At 37.5% G+C, this 21,095-nt stretch overlaps 1 protein-coding gene across 1 annotated transcript; it reads right to left on the bottom strand.

The window, feature by feature from the left end:
- Positions 1-1,083: 1,083 nt before the first annotated feature.
- HMGN5 (high mobility group nucleosome binding domain 5) lies at positions 1,084-20,649 on the bottom strand. Its single transcript, XM_074323730.1, has 6 exons — positions 20,405-20,649; positions 18,659-18,688; positions 18,083-18,112; positions 17,761-17,814; positions 3,730-3,864; positions 1,084-2,400 (listed from the first exon to the last, which is right to left on the bottom strand). Exons 1-6 carry the CDS (start codon positions 20,417-20,419, stop codon positions 1,645-1,647), a joined length of 1,020 nt encoding a protein of 339 aa, XP_074179831.1. The 5' UTR covers positions 20,420-20,649; the 3' UTR covers positions 1,084-1,644.
- Between the last annotated feature and the right edge of the window lie 446 nt (positions 20,650-21,095).

Here is a 21,095-nt window from a genome sequence, read left to right on the forward strand (position 1 = left end):
CTGAAATCTATGTAATTTTACTAACAATTGTCACCCCAATAAATTTAATTAAAAAAAAATTAAAACTTGTGCATTTAAAGGATACTATCAAAAATGAAAAGACAACCCATAGAATGGAAGTTTTGCAAATCATTATATCTGATAAGAGATTTATACCCAAAATATATACATCTTACAACTTAACACTAAAAAGACAAACCAAGTAAAAAATGGGCAATGGATTTGCTAGACATTTCTACAAAGAAGGTAATACAAATGGCCAATAAGCACAAGAGAAGATGCTCAACTTCATTAGGAAAATGCAAATCAAAATCACTATTTTGATCACCCCTAAACTCCCTGCTAGGATGGCTGTAACAAAAAAGATAGGCAGTAACAAGTATTGACAAGGATGTGGGAAAATTAGAACCCTCATACAATGCTAGTGAGAATATAAAATGCTGAAGCCACCTTGTGTAATAATCTGGAAGTTCCTCAAAAAGTTAAACATATAATTATTACAAGAACCAGTAGTTCTACTCCTAGATATATACCCAGGGGAAATTAAAACATACATGCACACAAAAACTTGCACATGAATGTTCATAGCAGCATTATTCATAATTGACAAAACATGGAAACAACTCAAATCAATGTAGTATATTGATGCAATATATTATTCAGTCATAAAAAGAAATGAAGTAATGATACATGCTACAATATGGGTGAAACTCAAAACATGCCCAGTGAAAGAAGGCAGATACAAAATGCCACATGTTGCATGATTCCATTTATATGAAATATTCAGAATAGGCAAATCCATAGAGACAGAAAGTAAATTAGTGGTTGTCAGGGACCAGTGTGTGTGTGTGTGTGGAGGGGTGGGGTGGTGGTGGTCTGGAATTAGATAGTGGTGATGCTTGTACAACATTGTGAATATACTAAAAGCCAATGAATTGTGTAATTTAAAATGGTGAATTTTATGTTATATTAATTTTACCTAAATGCAAAAACATTTAAATGCTTTCATGAATATCACAATAGAAAAAAGTAAGCATTATAATATCTCATTAACTATGTTTTTGGAGATATAACAAACTGCAGTCATCTTTGAAGAAAATTTTTATTAAGATGAATCCAGTAAAATTTTGTGGATACACATAATCAGAACCGCCCTTCTGAAATAGACATTTGCATTTCTTTTAAAAATGGAATTGCAATTTTATTTTTTTCCCAAACTAGTAATAAAGTTATATTTGGGAAAGATAATTCTAACTCTTAGCATTACATGAAAATAGTTCACCTTCTTTATAAAAGCATCCTAGAGAACCACAAGAACGTTTGAAGAAACTTTTTTTGGATCTTTCCACTTAATGAAATTGTCACATATATAGGAGTAAAATTAATTTCAAAATTTAATACATAACTTAAAAAGTTGAAAGTGTATTTTTTCTATATATTCTACTATTACAATCACAAAGTTTATAGATAAAGGTTTCATGTTAGGAACTTTGTGGCTAATGATCAGTATGAAGATGTTCTGAAATTCAGTTGATACTAAGGAAAAGCTGCAGTTATAAAATATTTGATAAAAATATTCATCTCTATTAACATTACAACATGGAGGTACACATTACCAAATTATTGAAACTATATAGGGCAGCTTTAAATAATACTCTGAGACTCTTCTTTTTTTCCATCTCCTTTTTTGACCTCTTCTTTTTCGGCTACTTCTTTTTCAACTTCAGCCTTGTTTTTATCTTCTTTCCCATCTCTTCCATCTTTCCTATCTCCTTTTTCATTTTTTTCTTTTCCATCTTCTTCCTGTTTTCCATCTTTGCCCTCTTTTTCATCTTCTTTCTCTTTCCCATCTTCCTCTTCATTTCCATCTTCATCTTTTTCCTCTTTTCCATGTTCCTCCCCTTTTCCATGTTTCTCCTCTTTTCCATCCTCATCCTCTTTTTCATCTTCACCCTCTTTCCCATCTTCATCCTCTTTTCTGTCTTCTCCCTGTTCTTCATCTTCTTTATCTTTTTCACCTTCAGATTCACTGCCATCTTCTCTTTCCCCCTTTCCGTCTTCACCCTGTTTTTCATCTTTCTTCTTTTGGTCTTCTTCCTCTTTGTCAACTCTTTTCCCTTTTACATCTTCACCCTCTTTTTCATCTCCATTCTCTTTTTGGTCTTCTTCCTCTTTTCCATCTTCTTTCTTTTTTCCATCTTCATCATCTTTTCCATCTTTGTCCTCTTTTGCATCTTCTCCTTTCTCTTCTTCCTTGATTTGATCTTCTCCATCTCCTTTCTGATCTTTTTCATTTTTTCCTTCTGCTGCGACTGTTTTTGTCTTTTTTCCTCCTTCTTCTTCAATATCTTCAATTTTTTCTTCTTTTACTTCCTCACGTTCTTTTTCAGGAGCTGGTGCCTATACGTATAGAGAAAAAAACAAGATTGTATTTGTAAATTTAGAATTGTTTCCCCTAAATATTTAGACAGGATTACATCTGTTTTATAGAAATAATAATACTTCCTTTACAAAAAAGTGATTTTCCCATGGAAAAGGCCTACTAAATATCACATCACAAGGAAAAATAATTCTAAGAAATAGGATTAATTAATAACTTCACACAAATATACAAATAGATATTTGGAACAATAAATTCAGGAAAACTTATTCATATAACTTCCATTATAAATATGAAGAAATAGAGTAAATACAGAAAAATGACATATATTTTATATCAGCAATTCTCAATGAGTGGCATGCATGTAAACAAAAATACATTCCTTGAAGAAATAATATATTATGTTTCTATAATGGTGAAATTTAGGTTTCCTTTGTAAAAAGCTACTTGAAAAGTATTTTGCCGTTTGTCACAGGATCACTTACAAAAGATTTTCCCTATATGCACAGGTTTGGTTTGTAGATTTCGCACTATATCCCATTTTCAGTGTTTTACTATAATACCTAAAAAAATGTGGTATGCATTAAATATGCAAAGCAATAACTATTAGAAACATTTACATAATGAGTTCTTTTGCAATCTTTAGGGCAGAGAAAAATATGATCTGGAAAAGGGATTACAAATAATCCATGTACTGACAAAGGAAATAGAAAATTAAATCTGTATTTAATAAGAGTCATTATATTAGTAGTATATCATGATCACTGGCATTGTTTTCTTAATAGCAATGCTAAGCCACTGCTCCCACTACCCATACATGTAAATCTCATATTTAAAGTTTCTTTATTCTCCCCTCACTTACATTATACTATATGCTACAGACTGAATGCTTGTGTACCCCAAAATTCATCTAATGCAACCTAATTCCCCATGTGATGGTATTTGGAAGTAGGTCTTATGGGAGGTGATTAAGTTATGAGGGTAGAGCCCTTATGAACGTGATTAGTGTCCTTATAAAAGAGGCTCCAGAGAGCTCTCTGGCCCCTTTCATCATGACAGGAGAGAAGAGTGTCATCTATAAATCAGGAAGCAGGTCCTCACCAAACACCAAAAATGCTGTTACCTTGATTTTGAACTTCCCAGCTTCCAGACTGTGAGAAATACTTTCTGTTGTTTATAAACCACCCAGTGTGTGGTATTTTGTTATAGCAGCCTGAATGGTCTAAGGCATTATAGACTGCCTCATTTAATGTTTTTCAACTTTTGAACTACAAGGCAAATAAGATTTCTTTCAGTTGCACCCATTATTAAACTTTCAAATAGACAAATCTGTTAGCATTGTAAGATACCTCTATAATTGTGGCTTCTCCATTTTCAGCATTTTCATTGTATTCTTTAACAACTTCTTCTTGCGTGGTTTCAACTATGGTTTTGGTACTTGTATCTGTGGTTTTTTCCATCATATCAGTTTTTGTTTTCATTTTCTGTCCAGCAGCACAAAATAATAAAAATAAATATAGCAATTTAACTGGTTATTGATTAAACAGCCCCAGTTGTAATAATTTATGAAAAAAAAAACCTATGAAATACCTGTATAAACTTTAAATTGACAAAATTATCACTTGACATCTTCAGTTTCATTATAAACTGAAGCAGTATTAAAAATAAATAATGTCTATGAGTTTCTGTTTCTCATTTGTTTGTCTCACCCCAATAAATTTAATAAATAAATAAATAAATAAATAAATAAATAACGTTCCTCTGATATAAATCAAAGAAATTTTCTTTTAGATGAGAAGCAACAAGTTAAAATGCCGCTCAGGGTCAATTGCCAGCATCAGGTTAGACTTTGATAAATTACCTTTCTTTGACTAGAGAAGCCAGTTTATCTCTGTCATGTCTAATAATTAGCAGCAAGGTTTTGCTGATTACAAAGCCTTCACATTGGTAATAATTAAGAGAAATACTAGTGAGATTATCAATTTAGATATACTTGAAAGAGAATACATAGGTGATTCAATCTTTGTGTCTACAAGTTTTGGGATGACCTGAATCATGATTGTTTTACCAAGAAAACTCTTTGCCTAAGTATGTATGTAATGTACTGGGTTAAGGGGCCAGAAAAATCTGTGTTTAAATTCAGGATCTGCTACTTATTTGATGTAAGGAGCAAATGATAAAATATATGTGAAATTAGTTTAGAAACTGTGAAATGCAATATAGATATGTCTTTACTCTTTTAACACATGAGAAACTGAGAGCCAAGGAGGGTAAAGTATTTTAAAGTACATGATTATATAGTATCTGTTTTATTCTAGCAATATCTTCTATTTTTAAAGGAAATAGACAGTGTTTACTATCTTCATAACCTATAAATTGAGTACCTAATTTTCTACAATAGTAACCTTGAAATGTGAAACAGAGAAAAAAAAAGAAACTTTCTCTTTTGTTGTTACTTACTATTATTACTAAAACTTCTCTTGCCCTAGTTTTAGCAATATCTTTTAGTCAAGGATTTTACAAATATGACTATAATTTACAGTTTCTTCAACCACAAAATGATGGATTTAGATGACTCTAATGTTCCTCATAGCTTTAAACTTTTGATTTTAAGATTTTAAACAATCCTTAAAACATCAATCATACCTCAGTTAAAGCAGTTGAAAGAAAGAAATGAAACTGAATTATTGTCACACATTTACACATAAGTAAATACAAATGCAGGAGGAAAAGTGAACTTAATATTGAGGCTATTCTATTTCTAATGTCTTTAGCCATAACACCAGAGCATAGAAGCCTACATATAATTAACTGTGTCCATTTAACAATAATGTACGTGAGCAAGTTCCTCCAAGATGGCAGAGGAGATAAACACTGTGCTTTCCTCCTCCCACGACCATCTCAAAATTGTAGCTAAACTACAGAACAACTATTGAGAGTTGCCTGAAGGCTAGCAGAAAAGAAATCCTATTACTAAAAATATACAGAAGCAGCCATGTTGAGACTGGTAGGGGGGGCAGAGATGCAGAACCAAATGGTCCCACACCCACGTGTGGCAGTTAAAAATCAGGAGGGATATCTCAGCTGGGGAGGTTCCCACTGGGAAGCAAGGAGTCCCAGCCCCACACAAGGCTCCCAAGTCCAGAGTTCCAGTGTCTGCCAGGATGAGAAGTCCCCATAACTTCTAGCTGTGAAAACCAGTGCAGATTGTGGTTGAGTGAGATGGAGGGCTGCTGGAGTCCCAGGCATTCCCATTAAAGGGCCCAGGCAGGGACTTACTCACTGAAAGACTCATTTTCTGTGAGCTCCAGTGTTGAGGCAGCAATTCAAAAGGTGCCAGGGACATTTGGTGAGGAACTGAATTATCCAGCTTCAGGCCGAGAGCTGGAGGGACAGCTTTCTCCCAGACAGAAGTGCTAGAAGGTACCATTGTTCCTATGTCAAGCCTTCCCCTCACTCAGTGTGCAGAGGCAGGTGGCTGCCATATGCAAGTCTCCATCAACCTGGCTAACACAGTTTGTCCTGCCCTGGTGATACCATGAGACCCCACCCACCCAACTTTGGGGCCCACCCAAGCCACTTCAAGTTGCTTTTCCATACAGCCTATCTTGGCTCATGCTGTGGACTTTCCTAAAATCTCTCCAAAGTTCACAAACCCCAAACAAGCAGTATCTGGCCTCGGTGTGTCCCGTTACCACTTGCTAAGATGCCCCAAGCTTGGCACTAGTGGCAGCTGACCATGTTTTACAGCTTGAACTCCCCCATGTACCTCCAAGCCAGCCCAAGTGGAAACCATTTGCAGATCACTTTGTAGTTCATACCAAGTGACCCTGGGCAGGGCACAGGCAGCAGCTGTCATGGGCCTACAACAGAGACCAACCAAAAGGCACCAGAACAAACATACCTCATGGCCAATTTCAGACCACACCAGAGTACCACTCAACCTCCTCCAAAAATGACACATCCAAAGGGCAAACTGGGTAGGCACCAGAGCCCTACTAAAGTGAATCTTGCTCTGTAGGGTCAGCTCCTACACAACGGCTCCTCCACTGTAGTCATGGCCAGTCCTCACAACCCATCGCCTGAGAATCAATCCCTCCCACTGATGTGCAAACAGCAACCAAGGCTCAACTACAAGAGGAGGGCACACACAACCCACAACCCACAAAAGGGACACACCTGGAGCACCCAGCTCAGGTGATGAGGCAGACTGAACCCTTGGGTCACACATGACATCTACTACTTAAGGACACTGTACTAAGACAGGGAGACATAGAAGCTGTCCCTAATACATAGAAACAAACACAGGGAGGAATCCAAAATGGGGAGACACAAAAACATGTCCCAAATAAGAGAACAAAGCTCCATAAAAAGAACTAAATAAAATGGAGACAAGCAATCTACCAGATGCAGGGTTCCAAACACTGGTTATAAGGATGCACGATGATCTCAGGGAGAACATCAACAGAGGAATAGGAAACATAAAAATGGAGCTAGAAAACAAAACAAAAGTAAGAAATAAGAACACAATAACTGAAATAAAGACTACATTAGAAGGAATCAACAGTAGATTAGATGAAGCAGAGAATCAGATCAGTGATTTAGAAGAGAAGGGAGCAGAAAACACATAATCAGAACAGCACAAAGAATACAGCATCCAAAAAAATGAGAATAGTTTAAGGCACCTCTGGGACATCACCAAGTGCACCAACATTCACATCATAGGAGTACCAGAAGGACAAGAGAATTGGATGAAATTGCAAACCTGAAGAGCAAAGAATTGAAGACCTATTTGAAGAAATACTGGTGGAAAACTTCACTACCCTGACAAATGAAAGAGACATACAAGCCCAGGAATGGCAGAGTCCCAAACAAGATGAACCCAAACAGGTCTACAACAAGACACATTATAACTAAAATGCCAAAGTTTAAAGACAAAGAGAGAATCTTAAAAGCAGCAAGAGAAAAGCAGTTAGTTACCTACAAGGGAGATCTCATAACCCTGTCAGCTGATTTCTCAACAGAAACTGTAGGCCAGAAGGGATTGGCAGGAAACATTCAAAGTGATAAAAAGCAAGGACTTAACAACCAAGGTTACTCAACTCAGCAAAGCTATCATTTAGAATCGAAGGACAGATAAAGAGCTCCCAGACAAGAAAAAGGCTGAAGAAGTTCATCATCACCAAACCAGTATTACAAGGAATCTTAGAGGGACTTAAGATGGAAAATATATTAAAAATATGAATAATAAAATTGCAATAACTACATATCTATCAACAAAAACACTTTCAATGTAAATGGATTAATTTGCTCAAATCAAAAGATAGGGTGTTAAATGCATAAGAAAACAAGACCCTTACACATGCTGCCTAGAAGAGACTCACTTCAGATTGAAAGACACACACAGAATGAAAGGGATGGAAAAACGATATTTCAGGAAAATGAAAATGAAAAAATAAGATCTGGGGTAGCTTATACTAGAAAATAGACTTTAAAACAAAGGCTATAACAAAGGACAAAGAAAGACTCAGTAATCCCACCTCTGGTTATTTATCTGAAGAAACCCAAAACACTACTTGAAGGGGACGTGTGCATCCAGATGTTCATTGTAGCATTGTGTATAATGGCCAAGATGTGGAGACAGTCTTGGTTTCTGTCGATGGATGAATGGATAAAGAGGAGGTGGTACATATATACAATGGAATATTGCTCTGCCATGGAAGGGAATGGGTGCTTGCCATCTGCGGAGGCATGGATGGACATCTAGGGTATTGTGCTAAATGGAGTATGTCAAACAAAGACAGATTGAATGTGATTTTGGTTACATGTGGAATCTAAAGAACAACATAAACAAATAAAACAGAAAGAAACTCATAGATACAGAGAACGTACTGATGATTGCTAGATGGGAGGGGGATTGGGCGGGTGGGTGAAAAAGGAGAACAGATTAAGAAGTACAAATTTGTTGTTACAAAGTAGTCATGGGGATTTAGGGTATAGCATAAGAAATATAGTAAAAAATATTGTAATAATTATGTATGGTGTCAGAGGAGTACTAGATTTGTTGGGATGATAAATGGGAGGGGGTTGGGAACAGGGTGAAAAAGGTGAATGGATTAAGAAGTACAAATTGGTAGTTACAAAATAGTCATGGGGATGTAAAGTAAAGCATAGGGAATGTAGTCAATGATATGGTAATAACTATATAGTGACAGATAGGTACTAGACTAATCAAGGGGATCACTTCTTAAATTACATAAATGTTTAACCACTATGCTGTACACCTGAAATTAATATAAAATAATATTGATGTCAACTGTAATTGAAAAATTTAAAAAGGGAGGTTCAAATTTCTAGGTATGAAACAAGTAAGTCATGGGGATGTAATGTACAGCATAGGAAATACAGTCAATAATATTGTAATAATGTGTTATGTTGTCAGATGATTGCTGGACTTATCATGGCAATCACTTCTTTAGATACATGAATATTGAGTAACTTTGGTGTACACCTGAAACTAATATAATATTGTATGTTAGCTATATTTTAATAAAAATCTTAAAAAATAATACATTAAAGGGAATCAACAGTAGCTTAGATGAAGCAGAGAATCTAATCATGATTTGGATGATAAGGTAGCACAAAACAACCAATCAGAACAGAAAAAGAAAAAAGAATCCAAAATAAATGAGGATAGTTTAAGGGGCCTGTGGAACAACATCAAGCATACCAACATTTGCATCACTGGGGTGCCACAAGGACAAGAAAGAGAGCAAGGAATTGAAAACCTATTTAAAGAAATAGTGATGGAAAACTTCCCTAACCTGGCTCAGGAAAGAGACATACAAGCCTACGAAGCACTGAGAGTCCCAAACAATATGAACCCAAACAGGCCTACACCAAGACACATCATAATTAAAATGTCAAAGGTTAAAGACAAAGAGATAATCTTAAAAGCAGCAATGGAAAGGCAGTTAGTTACCTACAAGGGAGCTCCCATAAGAATATCACCTGATTTATTAACAGAAACTTTGCAGGCCAAAAGGTATTAGTACGGAATATTCAGTGATGAAAAGCAAGGACCTAAAACCAAGACTACTGTACCCGGCATAGCTATCATTTAGAATGGAAGGACAGATGAAAACTTCTTAGACAACAAAAAGCTAAAGGAGTTCATCACCACCAAACCAGTATTAGAAGAAATGTTGAAGGGACTTCTTGAAGTATAAAAAAGATAAAAAATATGAATAATAAAATGGTAGTAACTACATATCTCTCAACAATTACTTTAAATGTAAAAGGATTAAATTTTCCAATCAAAAGACATAGGGTGGCTGAATGGATAAGAAAACAAGATCCTTAAATACACTGCCTAGAAGAGACTCGCTTCAGACTGAAAGACACACAGAGTGCAAGTAAAGGGATGGAAAAAGATATTCCTGAAAATGAAATAAAAAAAAAATTGGGGGTAGCAATACTTATATCACACAAAATAGACTTTAAAACAAAGGCTGTAACAAGAGACCAGGTAATCCCACTTGTGGTATTTTTCTGAAGAAGCCAAAACACTACTTCAAAGGGACATGTATATCCATATATTCACTGAAGCATTATTTACAATAGCCGAGATACGGAGGTAACCTGGGTGTCCATCAATGGTGAATGGATAAAGAAAAGGTAGTGCATATATACAATGGAATATTACTCAGCCGTAAAAAAGAATGAAATCTTGCTATCTGTGACAACATGGGTGGACCTAGAGGGTATGGTGCTGAGTAGAGTAAGTCAGACAGAAAAAGACAAATGCCATATGATTCACTTATATGTGGAATCTAGAGAATCTAATGAACAAACAAGAGACAGGTGATAGGAATGGCGGCAGCCAGGTGGTCTTCTTGAGTTCTCCTCCTGAACTTACCACAAATTGAACATCTATAACCCATCAAAGGACTCTCTGCTCATCACACAGAACAGCTAAGAGACTCGTACGAGGATTACTTGCAGGTGGGCAAATTGGGCGAGCAGGGGAAGAGGGAAGGGAGCAGAGTGGAGACTCAGGCTTCGGCTGCAGAGACGCAGGGGATTCCAGGACAGAACAGAGAACACAAAAGCCAGGAGGTGGGCTCTGTCTCACAGTTGATCTCTCCCGCCGAGAGAGCACGATATCCAGCGTTTGAGGCAGTAACCTCCAGCTGGGCCCTAGGTCGGACAAAGAACATAAACACCATACCTGGGCCCCTTCCCCCCACTCTTCCAATGCTACCCCCACCCTTCCAGAGACTCAAGCTGGCACCTGAACTGAGGAGTAGTGTCAGATCACAGAGGAGCCTTAGTGCTCAGGATCGGGGAAGACCCAGCTTGCAGCTGTGACCCAGGGAAGAGGCTGGGAAGAGTGTGATACTGCTGGACTGGGAGAGAGAAAACTCATCCATCCCCGGTCCCCACCTTTTCTGGCTTGCCTAGGGCAGGGCAATTACAACTGCAGAGACACTCCCAGGGGTCAGCAGTAGGCAACAGATGCAGCTCTGGGCTTTCACCAGCTCCGAAATCTCCCACCCTCCACACACACACACACACACACTCACACACACACACACACACACGGAAGAAGTCCCCTAAGATTCAGGAGACCTACGCACAGGGCTGGCTGGGTTACTCTCAGTGCACATATGTGCAGGCAAGAGCAGAAACTGCACTGATTTTCTAAAAAGTACCATCCAGACCCCATAGCCCCACTCATCTAAAACTGCAGTCCCAGGGTCACTCTGGACACCAGGTGGCCAGCTCTGCATGCACAAGACACAGAGGACTCTTTGGTACAGCAGAGGATAACCTGGAGATTACTTGTTGGGCTTAAGCCAACACTGGCCCTGCTTTTTCTGTTTTGTTTTGGTTTTTGTATTTTTGATAATTTTGCCTGGGTTGAGTGTGGGTTATCAGTTGTTTTTACATGTGAGTGTATTTGGTTTTTACTTTGTTGTTGTTCTTCTGCTTGGTGATTTGCTTTGTTCTGAAATTACCGTACACCAGGGCCCAGCTCAAGAGGCATAAGATTCAACACACCCAGAAGCCAACTCCAGACCAAACCAGAGTATTACCAGGTTTGACCTACAGGGGCACACACAGAGGGAATTCTCCACAGAAACAAGAGGCCATAGGGGCCAAACTTCATTTGAGTGGTCAACCCTCACGCAGCAGAACATCCACTGTGGGCAGAGCCAAGTCACACAACTAGTCAGCCTAGGAGTCAATCCCACCTACAGAAAAGCCAAAAGCAATTAAAGATCAACTTTAACAGGACAATATACACAACACAAGAGTCACCTTTGGAGCACATGCACAGGAGAAGAAGGAAGTGGTGCAAGTCAAATATAAAGGACACACTACATAAGATAACCCAGCAAAAACCAAGAACCCAAGGGGATCTACCTAATTTGAAGCAAACACAGAGAGTCATCCAGAATGGGGAAACAAAGAAACATATCCCAAATAAAAGAACAGAAGAAACCGCCAGAAATGGAACCAAATGAAACAGAGGTAACCAACCTATCAGACACTGATGATAAGAATATTTAAGGAGCTTAGTGACAACATAAAGAAGGATAGAGAAATCACAATGAACAACCAATTAGAACTAAAGAATACAAAAACTGAAAGAAAGAACACATATGAAGGAATTACCAGCAGGTTAGATGAAGCAGAAGATCAACTCAGCGACTTAGAAGACAAGTTAGCAGAGATCACCCAAATGGAACAACAAAATGAAAAAAGAATATAAAGCAATGAAAATAGTTCAAGAGTACTCTGGTATAACATCAAGTTCAACAACATGCACATCACAGGAATAACAGAAGCTGAAGAGAAGAAGCAAGGGATCGAGAATATATTTGAATAATGTCAGAAAACTTCCCTAACCTGGGGAAGGAAATCGACATACAAGCCCAGGAAGTGCAGAGAGTTCCAACCAGGATAAACCCAAACAGGTCCACACCAAGACACATTATAGTTAAAATGGCAAAGGTTAAAGACAAAGAGAGAATCCTAAAAGCAGCAAGAGAAAGACAGAGGGTTACATACAAGGGAACTCCTATAAGACTATCAAATGACTTTTCTACAGAAACATTGAAGGCCAGGAGGGAGTGGCAGGAGGTACTCAAAGTGATGGAAAACAAAGGCCTACAACCTAGATTGCTTTATCCAGCAAGGCTATCATTTAAAATTGAAGGAGAGATAAAGAGCTTCCCAGAAAAGAATAAGCTAAAGGAATTTATTACCACCAAGCCAGCACTGCAGGAAATATTAAAAGGGCTTCTGTAAACAGAAGAAAGATGAAAACAATCTAACTACAAATAAAAAAATGGCAATAACTATGTACCTATCAATAATCACTTTAAATGTAAATGGATTAAATGCTCCAATCAAAAGACATAGGGTGGCTGAGTGGATAAGAAAGCAAGACCCTTGTATATGCTGTATACAAGAGACTCACCTCAGATCAAAAGACACACACAGGCTGAAAGTGAAGGGTTGGAGTAAGATATTTCATGCAAATGGAAATGAGAAAAAAGCTGGAGTTGCAATACTTATATCTGACAAAATAGACTTTAAAATGAAGAATATATTAAAAGACAAAGATGGGCACTATATAATAAAGGAATCGATCCAACAAGAGGACATAACCCTAGTAAACATCTATGCACCCAACATAGGAGCACCTAAATATATAAAACAGATATTGACTGACATAAAGACAGAGATCAACAGTAACACTATCATAGTAGGGGACTTCAACACACCTCTGACAACAAGGGACAGGTCTTCCAGACAGAAAATCAATATGGAAACAATGGCCTTAAATGACACATTGGACCACTTGGATTTAATCGATATTTTCAGAGCATTTCACCCCAAAGCTGCAGAATACACATTCTTCTCAAGTGCACATGGAACATTTTCCAAGATAGACCACATGTTAGGCCACAAAACAAGTCTTGATAAATTTAAGAAAATTGAAATCATACCAGTTGTCTTCTCTGACCACAGTGCTATGAAATTAGAAATGAACTACAGGAAAAAAACTGGAAGACACAAATTCATAGAGGCTAAATAACATGTTACTAAATAATGAACGGGTCAACCATAAGACCAAGTAAGAAATCAAAAATATCTTGAGACAAACGAAAAGGAAAACACGATGACCCAAAATCCATGGGATGCAGTAAAAGCAGTCCAAAGAGGGAAATTCATAGCATTGTAGGCCTAAGCAGAGAAACAATAAAAGTCACTCACTAATCAACAGTTTATCTTCACACTTAAGGGATCTGGAAAAAGAACAGCAAAATAAGCCCAAAGGAAGTACAGGAAAGAGATAATAAAGATCAGAGTGGAAATAGTGAAATAGAAACCAGAAAAATGATACAAAAGATCAATGAATCCAAGAGTTGGTTTTAGAGAAGATAAACAAAATCGACAAACCTTTAGCCAGACTCACAAAAAAAAAAGAGAGGACCCAAATTAATAAAATCAGAAATGAAAGAGGAGAAGTGACAACAGACACCACAGAAATACAAAAATTTTAAGAAATTACTATGAGCAACTATATGCCAACAAATTTGACAATCTGGAAGAAATGGACAATTTTCTAGAAGCATACAACCTTCAAGGCTAACTCAAGAAGAAACAGAAAACCTGAATAGACTGATTACCACCAGGAAAGTTGAATCAGTAATCAACAATCTCCCAACAAACAAAAGCCCTGGACCAGATGGCTTTACAGGTGAATTTTACAAAACATTCAAAAAGAATTATCACCTATTCTCCTCAAGCTCTTCCAAAAATCCAGAAGGAGGGAAGGCTCCCAAACACTTTTTACGAGGCCACTATCACCCTGATCCCAAAATCAGACAAAGACACTACAAAAAAAGAAAACTACAGGCCGATATCTCTAATGAACATAGATGCAAAAATCCTCAACAAAATATTAGCAAACAGAATTCAGCAATACATTAAAAAGATCATACACCATGATCAAGTGGGATTCATTCCTGGTATGCAAGGGTGGTTCAACATCCACAAATCAATTAATGTGATACACCACATTAACAAAATGAAAAATAAAAATCATATGATCATATCAATAGATGCAGAAAAAGCATTTGACAAAATCCAGCAGCCATTTATGATAAAAACCCTTAAGAAAGTGGGAATAGAGGGATCATATCTCAACATAATAAAGGCCATATATGATAAACCCACAGCTAACATCATACTCAATGGGGAAAAGCTAAAACCATTCCCCTTAAGATCAGGAACAAGGCAAGGTTGCCCACTTTCTCCACTTCTATTCAACATGGTGCTGGAAGTTCTAGCCACAGCAATCAGACAAGAAAAAGAAATAAAAGGAACCCACATTGGTAAGGAGGAAGTAAAATTGTCATTATATGCAGACGACATGATACAATAGAGAGAGAACCCTGAAGACTCCACCAAAAAACTATTAGAACTGATGAATGAATATATTAAAGTAGCAGGATACAAAATTAATATATAGAATTCAGTTGAATTTGTATATACCAATAATAAAATATCAGAAGGAGACATTAAGAAAACAATCCCATTTATAATTGCTTCAAAGACTATAAAATACCTGGGGATAAATTCAACCAAAGAAGTAAAAGATCTGTACTCATAAAATTATAAGACACTGAAGAGAGAAATTAAAGAAGATACAAATAGATGGAAACACATACCATGCTGATGGATAGGAAGAATTAACATAGTTAAAATGTCCATACTGCCTAAGGCAATATACAGACTCAACGCAATTCCTATCAAACCACTAAGAACATTTTTCACAGAAATAGAAAATACAATCCTAAAATTTATATGGAACCATAAAAGACCCTGGATAGCCTCGGCAATCTTGAGGAATAAGAACAAAGTGGGAGGTATAATGAATGATACCTGACATCAAACTCTACTGCAAGGCTACAGTAATCAAAACAGCATGGTACTGGCATAAAGACAGACACATAGATCAATGGAACAGAATAGAGACCCCAGAAATAAATCCAGGTCTATGTGGTCATTTAATATATGACAATGGAAGCAAGAACTTACAGTGGGGTAAAGACAGCCTATTCAATAAATGGTGCCGGGAAACCTGGACAGACACATGCAAAAAAAATGAAGCTAGACCACCTCCTTACACCATATACAACAATAAATTCAAAATGGATTAAAGACTTAAATGTAAGATCTGAAACCATAAAATTCCTAGAAGAAAATATAGCAAGAAAGTTAGACATTACCCCGAGTAAGAATTTTACTGATATATCCCCTCGGGCAAGGGAAGTAAGAGAAAAAATAAACATGTGGGATTACATCAAATGAAAAGTTTTTTTCACAGCAAAGAAACCAACAGTAAAACAAAAAGGCATCCTATTGAATGGGAGAAGATATTTGCCAATGATATATCCGATAAGGGGTTAATATCCCAAATTTATTAAAAAAACTCACTCAACTCAACTCCAAAAAGCAAACAACCCAATTAAAAAATGGGCAGAGGACAGGAAGAGACATTTTTTCTAAAAAGGACATACAGATGGCAAACAGACATATGAAAAAATGCTCAGCCTCACTAATCATTAGAGAAATGCAAATAAAAACCACAATGAGATACCACCTCAACCCAGTCAAAATGGCTATCATCAATAAATCAACAAACAAGTGCTGGCGAGGATGTGGAGAAAACGGAACCCTTGTGCACTGTTGGTGGGATTGCAGATTGGTGCAGCCATTGTGGGAAACAGTATGGAGGTATCTCAAATATCTGAAAATGGAAGTACCTTATGATTCAGCAATTCCACTCCTAGGTTTCTATCTGGAGAAATCCAAAACTCTAATTCAAAAAGATTTATGCACCCCTATGTTTATTGCAGCATTATACACAATAGCCAAGACATGGAAACAACCGAAATGCCCATTGGTAGATGACTAGATTAAGAAACTGTGGTACATTTATACAATGGAAATCTTACCACTTGCAACAATATGGATGGACCTAAAGAACATTATGTTAAATGAAATAAGTCAGACAGAAAAAGACAAATACCATACGATCTCACTTATATGTTGAATCTAAAGAAAAATAAATGAATGAACTAATCAGAAACAGTTTCAGAGACATAGAGGAAAAACTGAGGGTTGCTGGGTGGGATGGGGGGTGGGGATAAGAGGGAAGGTGAGGGGATTAGAAAGCACAGTTGGTAACCACAAGATTGCCACAGTGATATGAAAGTCAATTTGGGAATGTAATCAACAATGTTTTAAAGATTTTGTAGGGTATCTGATGGACACTTGTCTCATTAGGGAGACCACCTTAGGGATGATGTAGATGCCTGATCAGTGCACTGTACACCTGAAGCTGAAGCTGACCAATAATGAATGTGAACTATAATTTTATATATATATATATATATATATATATATATATGTATATATGGTTACAAGAAGCAGAGTACAGCATTAGGAATAGATACAGTGGAAATGTAATGGCTGTGTGAAATGTCAGAGGGATAGTGGATGGGGGGAGGGGAGTTGTCACTGTGTGAGGGATGTAAATGATAAATGTCTAACTAGTACATTGTTTTGTGCACCTGAAACTAATAAAAATGTTTAAAACAAACAAACAAACAAAACAGGAACATGCTCATAGATACAAAGAGTATTTTGATGGTTACTGGATTGGGAGGTGGGGCTGGGAGGATGGGTAAAGGGGGGAGGGGATTAAGGGGTACAAACTAGTATAAACACAAAATAGTTACAGGGATGTAGAGTATGGCATGGGGAATATAGTTAGTATTGTAATTACTATGTATGGTGACAGATGAGCACTAGATTTATTGGGGTGATCACTTTGTAAGTTATATAAATGACTAATCACTGTGTTGTATACCTGAAACTAACATAATATGGTATGTCACCTGTAATTGAAAAATTGAAAAAAAAATGCATGTGAAAGCCCTCTGCAAACTGTAATGCTAGTTATTATTATTAAAAAGCATTACTTTGGTTACTACAATTACATGTTTTCTTTTCCCAGGAAGATGGGTATTGTTGAGTATATGATGTCAAAAACATTACATTTTACGAGTCTATTCAACTAAAAATTTGTTTTTGTCTCTTCGTAATGAAAATGCCAAAATACAGTGAACAAATAAATATCCCCTTCTCAAAGGGATTACGTGTGTCATAGAGTATAATGTAACATATTACTAACTGAACAGAAAATAAAAACAGCAAAATAATCAGCTGTGTGCTTTTACAAAACATTATTTCTGAAGAAAAGAATTTTCTCTCAATACTGCATTAATATTTACCCTTGTAGTTGATGTTCTTTTGGGCTTCAACTCTGGCATAATGGGCACAGGCATCTGCATCACAAAACAGAAGTCATGGGGGAAAAGGGAAGAAATCATAATTGAAGAAGGATCACTAACAATAAAATTCAAACTCTTAATTATGATGAATGGGTATAGTTCAAACTGAGCAGTAGAAAGAAAGCATTTCCTTGATGTTAAAGTTTTTCTCTTAAAATGTTAAAAATAAATCTTGTATTAAATATAGTATTGTCCAGGATTACCTGAATTTTAAAATGACAATTTTGCAATACAAGGGCAGCTTTTTAAAAAGGCTACTTACAGCAGACAGTCTGGCTGATCTTCTCTTTGGCTATAAGTGAAAAAACATTATCAGTTAAGAGAATTATGGATACATGAAACTAGAATTATTTATATTGTGGTGAAAATATTTAGTGTAGCATTACATAAATATTGTTATTAAAGAAGTAATTATGAACTAGATGATAAAATATCATAGTGGAAACATGTTTTGATTTTTCCCTCTTAGATTCTTCATACAGCTAAGAAAAACAAAATCCCAAATTAAACTTCAATTGCTAGGTTAAATGAACACAATGGCTAGTAACAAGCAGCATATTTAGAAATGAAAATATAGCCCTTTATTGTAGACTGACAAAGCAATTACTTTGCTTAAAAGGAAGAAACTCTCTCCATATCTTATCACAATAAGGTTCTAAATTTCAAGAAGATTGGAGTTTTCAATACCTATTACATTTCTGAGAGCTCACTGTCATACAGTATTGGTACTCATGGTAAAATATACTAACCAACATCTATTTTTCAGTTGCTTATGAGTCTCAAGTTTCCAAAACGAGTGTATTTTTTTCGGACAGATTTTAAAACTAAAGAAACTCACCTCCTGCCTCATGTCACCGTGACCTGCGGCCTACACAAAAGAGAAAAGCATACAGAAATAAGGTCATTGATATAAACATACAGACCAGAAAATACTGCTTATGGATTATAGTTGCAATATAACTGCTTATGACTTTTACCTGGATTCCCGTTCAAGTAGCTGTGTTCTTCCTAGTAGCAAGCTACATACTGCCGTCTACTAATGTGCAAATGTGCACCAAGATGCAAGTGCCTTCTCAAGACATAAGTTTACACAAATGATAGTTAATTTCACCCTTTTGTTTACATTGCATGCCCTAAAAACAACCCTTTTTAATTTTAATATCCACCTGCTATAGCCAGTGTTAAAGCCAAGGAAGTGTGGGGGCGGGCAGAATGAAGGCGAAGTTTCATGCAATTTCCCTGTTTTGTCTTATGTTTGACATGCAATTGTATTTATCTGACCCTATAAACTCTGGACTATCCTCCCCTCCAAGCTCTGCATACAAGAACTACAACCCCCACAATGCTTTGGAGGGGGGGGGACCTCTTTGTTACAACGTCAATGCGTTATTCTGAGGAACCAGCCGCGTTTTTAAAACTTCCCGCCACTACCTGCTACAAGGTTGCTGTCAGCTCTGTAAAATAGTAAGACCTATTTATTGCACAAGACTAGAAACGCGCAGTGGCGGGAATCTCAGGAAGGGGGATGGTGTTTAGAAACCACTGCTTTCCGTGTCAGCTCTCTATCCTGGGAATTATAAAACTGTTGCACGATTCATACCACAGCCCTAGAGCACTGGGGAATTTCGGTCTTATTCCTATGTTATAGAAATAGGGAAGGCGAATGGATAAACAGAAATATCAAAACATTCATAGATTGGCACAGCGTTTTACAATTTTATCAAGCATGAAACAACGTTCAATTTCACTGCTAAAGGACCCCCCCGCCTCCTTTCGCAAAACAAGCACCGAACGTGAATTTATTTCCCGTCCGTGAGGGGAGCCACGAATTTTGAAGTGAAGCTTTGCAGGATACCTGTAGCCCTTGAATAGTTCAGATCAATTCAGTATGTCTAAAGTGGCCAAATCCATGCTATCCCAACATCAATAATAGTTTACACCTTTAGACAAAGTTTGGAGAGCCCCAGGTCTCTCAACCCTAAAGTTGCTAATTACAGTGGTGAATCTTTCCCTTCTCTAGGACAGTTTGAAGTCTGCGCCGCCTAATGGCACAGGATTACCACTGCATAGCCATCTGGCATGACAAGAAGTGGAGGAGGGAAGGGGGAAAAAAGGAAAAAGAAAACGGGAAGAACAAAGGCAAATATGGGAGAAAGCCATGGCTTTCGTTCCCCCAAACGGGACGGTTCCCAGAGAAAAGCCGGAGGCTGAGGAGGAAACTGGTGCCTGGAAGTGTGGTTGGGAGAAGTGTTCTCCAATAGGGTAAGCGGAGGAAGGGGGGTGGGGTAGGAAGCGACAGCACAGCGCTATGGCTGTTTGTAATTCAGCATGGAGACACCTCTTAAGCGATTCTTTCCCTTAAACAAAACAAGTCAAAAGTGAACTACTAGTTGCATGGGAAACTATCCTAAACCTTACACCGACCGTCCTTTGCCATTCCCTCCCCTTCCACTCAATACATCTCAAAGTCGAACTAGAAGCCAAAATGCTTTTTTTTTAAAAAAAAAAAAAAGAAAAATCTCTCCCGAATAGAAAATATGTATTTCAGTCGCTAATCCCCTTTCTATCTTCCCATTTCACTTACCTTTCTTTTGGGCATTGTTGCAGCTCTCTACAGGAGATCTTAACAGTCAGCAGAAAAAAAGCCAAAAGCAGTCTCTGCCCGTTCGGAGAGCAACTGAGTTTTCAATGAACTAATTGCAGCACGACCTGGACTCGCCTCCCCCGTCCAAAAAAAAAAAAAAAATCCTTCGTATTGGCAACATTAAACACACCAAGACGCAACCAAACTACGCGAATGGTTAGCTGGAGTGGGAGCCAGATTAGAGTGACAGGCTAGCAGGCCAATAAGAGGAGGTAACCAGCCCAGGGGGCGTGGCCAACGGACTTGCCCGAAGCTCCTGTCTACGGCAGGCTCCGACCGCTGATGGGGTGGAGGAGCACGCGGACTTTGTAGACGCAAAGTGCTCAAGCATAAGACCAGCGAGAAAGCCAGAGTAGTCTTGATCGTTTTTTTTCTTTTATATTTTATATTGTAATGACAGGCTAAAGTCACTGCAGTTGCTTTCTTCACAGTCTCCCAAACTCTCCACTTTTACTTCTTCCCCTGGTGGGAGGGCGGAGTTCTTTTGAGACCCGGTTGAGTGTAGGCTCGTTTTTTCTATTACACCTTTGGCAAGAGGCTGGAAATGAACTGAGGGGAATATTCATTCCAAAAGTAGAAAAGAGTGAAGCAGAATTGTAATTGTGGTTCTGGCATGAAGAGGGTGTCAAAA

Source organism: Rhinolophus sinicus, chromosome X, assembly GCF_036562045.2.
Source record: "Rhinolophus sinicus isolate RSC01 chromosome X, ASM3656204v1, whole genome shotgun sequence".
NCBI classification, from domain to species: Eukaryota; Metazoa; Chordata; class Mammalia; order Chiroptera; family Rhinolophidae; genus Rhinolophus; species Rhinolophus sinicus.

Bases quoted from the DNA above. Each gene is read 5' to 3' on its own strand.
- HMGN5 (XM_074323730.1), bottom strand. The intron at 18,113-18,658 runs GTGAGTTTCTTT...TTTCACTTATAG, and splicing joins ACGGTGACATGAGGCAGGAG to CCAAAGAGAAGATCAGCCAG. The intron at 17,815-18,082 runs GTAAGTAGCCTT...TTTGTGATGCAG, and splicing joins GATCAGCCAGACTGTCTGCT to ATGCCTGTGCCCATTATGCC.